General features: G+C 35.8%; 1 protein-coding gene across 1 annotated transcript; it reads left to right on the forward strand.

The window, feature by feature from the left end:
• Positions 1–507: 507 nt before the first annotated feature.
• LOC149029537 (uncharacterized) lies at positions 508–1,367 on the forward strand. Its single transcript, XM_089150987.1, has 2 exons — positions 508–846; positions 934–1,367. Exons 1-2 carry the CDS (start codon positions 772–774, stop codon positions 1,228–1,230), a joined length of 372 nt encoding a protein of 123 aa, XP_089007113.1. The 5' UTR covers positions 508–771; the 3' UTR covers positions 1,231–1,367.
• The last annotated feature ends 3,076 nt before the right edge of the window (positions 1,368–4,443 follow it).

A 4,443-nucleotide genomic window follows, 5' to 3' on the forward strand; every position in this document is an offset into this window, starting at 1 on the left:
GGATCCGAAAACCTATAGGCTATTTTCTTAGACTTTGTCTCTGAGTAGTTGAATTTCCAGAGTTAACCGTTTCCGTCTTCAGTCTTTGATCAAATCATGACATATATACCAGTCTCTCCCGACTCCAAGAATGATAAAAATTTGGGTTCATATCATTTTTCCAGGTGTTCTCCTATATATCAAGTAGGGGCACCATCTACCCACCTAACCTGTCCATAAAATATGGAAAATAATCACAGCAAGTCTTGTAAGATGCAAAAGTAGAGGCAGAAGCAGCAAACAGTGAGCCACAAGCCCTGTCGTTTAAAATCTAACAAGAAGACAAAGGAATGGAGTTCTTCTAAAGAAACAAATGGGGGACCCCGATTTCCTTCTCACTTAGTTTCTCTCCGTTTTTTTTAAATTTCAACCAAAGCTTCTCTCCTTTGGAGTCTCCCACACTTCCTATCTACATCTATAAATATTTTGATGGAGACTGATTAGCTCCTCTCTTTCCTTGGTGGGGGATCTATGTTTTGGGACCCAAGTGCGGAAAAGGGATCAATATTTAAGAGTTCGGATCCAGCCAAATCTCCATTTTCGTTCTATTGTCTCTTCACCAAAGCACCAGCATATATGTTCTCTTGAAGGCCTTCTTTCATCAGCTACATGACCTGCAGGTCATTAAATGCCCTTTTAGCTTCCATTTGTGTTTTCACATAATCACCTCACCTCAGTAACCTTCAAAAAGAACTAGAACCCACAAAAGTCTCCTCCCTCTTAGTGTCAATCATGTCTTCTTTTCTTCCCCTTCTGCTCCTGTGTCTGATTCTTACTATGCATGCCTGCAAAGCTCGCCATCTCAATGTAATTTAAGTTCAACTTTCTATCAGGTCTGTAGTCTTTTTACAAAAAGTGAAACTCTCTTCTTATCATCATAAATTTCTGGTGCAGGAAGCAAAGAAAGAGAGATCAGTGAAAGCTTCAACTGAATTAGTAGACATGACGACTTCTGGGCTTAAGCTGAAGAAAGCATCATCAATCATCACTCAAAGGCCATGGCACTCTGGAGTTCTTAAAAGAAAAGTGAAGAAGAAGAAGAAGAAGACAGGAAAGGTAGCAGCTGTGTCTTCAGTAGTCCAGTCTCTAGTTTCAGTATCATGGCATGTATCTCATAACAAGCAAAAGGGAAACCCTGGTTTTAACTTAGACTATTCTCCACCCAAGATACACCCCCCTTCCCATAACTGAACTACTCTTTTCTTCTTTACGTTTGGCTTCACCATCTGTGTTAATTTCTCCTTATTCCATTTACTTTCACAAATTCCCAACATTTTTGTAGAAGTTGAAGAACAAGTTGAGCTTTAGAATCTTAGCTCACATATTATACTAATGCTGACATAATTGTAACAACATCAAAGATAATCACATTATTGTAGGATTTTGCATTGTATGTGTTGCCATGTTTAGCATTCCCACTTCCCAGTTCATGTTATGTGTGTTTGTGCCTGTACAAGTATAATAAAAGGATGTTAGAAGAAGAAAAGAGAAGTGAGAAAATTTTGAAAAAAATTGACTGTGCATGAATCCAATATTGTCGAAAATTCCAATGTCCCCTTAGCTACCATTTGTTATGGTTCTCCCTTTGGGCTTCAAACTTAAAGTCCTGTGATTGAAGTGGATCAAGGTAATCCATGGGGGCTGCTCATCATGATTAAAACTGGATGATAAAAAATTGCAATGCACAAGAGTCCCATGTCACGCAGAGTCTATACCTGAATAAAAGTATCAAACACCATTAAAAGATATGATAAAGAGGATTGCATCAGGAGTGGACGAGCTCCACCCTCCCCATATATGAAACCAAACTGGATTAACAAAGCTTGAGCTTTTTGGAGAGTTTGACCATAGGGAGCATATAATGAACCGGGCATTAAGGGTTCCTCCTCCAAAAGAGATATTTTTTATGTTCATTGCCGAGAACTCTTTATGGAAAACAGTGTGAGAAGTCAAACAACTAGTTTTTAATAATGGATGAAGAGGACTCTTTCTTCACTTTTCTTTTTCGCACTAAAAAATTATAACACCACTTTTTTAGATCAACTATTTTATAAATTTCTCAAAACATTCCAAAACTTTATCACTTGATTGATCCAATAAGTTTATATCCAAAAAAAAAAAGATAGATCCAATAAGTAGACGTTGGTCAAATTATCTTGTACATGTACTCATCAGAGTAGAGGATTGTGCTTATCTCTGAGCTTTAATAAAATGGTGAGGTTCTCTCTTAAATGTGTAGTAAACAAATGTAAAGAAAACACAATTCTCTATCTATTAGAATAAAGAATCTGAGCAAATCCATTCAAATCCCTGTAACTCCATGAGAGTATTTAATTGAACCAGACAATTCACTATTGTTTTCTATGTAATACAATGACATTTGGTAAGTTAGGAATCCGAAGCATTTATTTACTATATAATGGTCAAAATTGCTACATCATTGTTCCACACAATAGGATAAAATAAACTATTTCAAAAATTTACCAAGACCCGATGATTTAAATGTTTGAGTGCTTAATTATTTTCTTTTTCCAACACACCAGATTCGAAGCTTAACACAGACAATGGGAGCAATTACTCCAAGAATGTCTCCCATCAGAAACACAAAAACTATTAGAAATGAAAAACTAAAAAACCTTTTAATTTGGCTGTATCGACCTCTAGCAAAATAAACTAAGACAAGTCCTGTCAGCTTGTGTTCTCTCAAATTAATTGATTCAAGACTGTTGCTTTTAAGGTAATCAAGTACCATTAAAGTTGACGATAGAAGGTTTAACAGGTCTAATGAGTTGGGAAGAAGTCTAATCCCCAGCTTTGGTTCCAGCGACTCAACCTTCTCCCAATGTATCTGAAAAAGAATTCCATTTGCATCTTCTTTTCTTTGATTCAATCGAGAGTCCAAACAACTAAAGTATAATACCATTACACAGTACCAATAGGCAACTTTCATCCCACATGCAAAGCCATTGAAAGGTGAGAATGTTTCTTCTTCATTTCGAATACGATAGTCACTTTCTTGTTAATTTTGAGGATTCAAAGATTCAGATTTGACTGAAATAATATAAGAGAATGCAATGTCTAAATCTTAAGGTTACCCTTTATCTTACCATGTTTTCATTTCTAACATGTGTTGTACTTTTAAAAGAATGCAGGACAAAGTGAAAACTCCGCACTTAGAAAATCACGAAGAATATGATTCTTGCAAAGAACATCATTCTTAGAAAAGATCGTTACCAAACGCACTTAGAAAACCACGAAGGCAGAACCTAGGAAATAAGAATTTAGTCATTTTCCCGTAGTCCTATTCAGTTAGGTGATAAATGGTTGATTCCTGTTCAATTTTTGGTACCCTTGATCCACGGTTTAAAGTATCCCACAATACCATACGATAATAGCCAATACGTATCCATATTTGACCCAACCGATACGATACATATCGATACGTCTCTCCATTGAATTATACTAAAATACATTAGTCAAAGCGGTACAATACTCGATACAAGACGATACGTCTCTTAAAATCACCTTACCGATACGCTACGCGATACCAATACTTTAAACCTTGCCTTGATCTCCACGGTTACTAACATTTTTGAACCTATGGTTGTATCAATTGGCTCTTGGTCTAATTCGCAGAAATTTGAAACCATGCTCTGGTATTTGTGATTGGAAATTTCTGTATTTCATGGCAAGTCGTTTCTACAATCCCTTGTTTTTCTCTTTTTTCTTTTCTTTTCCCTTTTTGTGATCAAGTTTCGCTTGAAAGACATATCAATTTGTTTTTAATGCAAATATAGCATGTGCATACCATTACTGTTGTTGCTGTTATTGTTTTCCATAATGCTAAAACTGTTGCTGTTGTTCTCTGCTAATATTAGAGTAAGATCATTCCATTTGAGTTGTGATTTATATGATTTAACATTGAATCTGTTTGACTATTTGTATTCATTGACCATGCATGCCAAAATTGTTAGGGATTATTGGATCTCTTTGTCTTTCTCTTTTCCTTTTTTCTTGGTGGGATGAGTCATTATCTTAGGAGATCAATCATGCTTCTCTTGTGGGATTACATCTGTTGGTAGAAATTTGGAATGATCCTTATGTAACTTTATAGATGTTGATGCTAATTCCGGGGAGAAGATATCACCAATAGAGGTGGATGCAATGCTTTTGTCACATCTAGAAGTGGCTTAGGCTACATTGACTAAAAACTTAGGACAAAGAGGTAAGATAACTTTTGGCTAGAGCTACTTGATTTCCTTTAGAAATATAAGGCAACGTTATACATGTCTTCTCTTCTTGGATTATGTGTCTAGGTTTTATGATTTATGTGTCGGTTGGTGTATTAATATTGTTTGCTTTTATCACTCTTTCTTTTTATTTGAAATCTCTCATTGTTTTGGA

This window comes from Hakea prostrata, chromosome 1 (genome assembly GCF_041222555.1).
Source record: "Hakea prostrata isolate BN-2017 chromosome 1, UWA_Hpros_2, whole genome shotgun sequence".
Taxonomy (NCBI): domain Eukaryota; kingdom Viridiplantae; phylum Streptophyta; class Magnoliopsida; order Proteales; family Proteaceae; genus Hakea; species Hakea prostrata.

Coding starts and splice junctions, on each gene's coding strand:
- LOC149029537 (XM_089150987.1), top strand. CDS start 772: ATGTCTTCTTTTCTTCCCCTTCTGCTCCTGTGTCTGATTCTTACTATG. Junction 847..933: donor GCAAAGCTCGCCATCTCAAT/GTAATTTAAGTT, acceptor TTTCTGGTGCAG/GAAGCAAAGAAAGAGAGATC.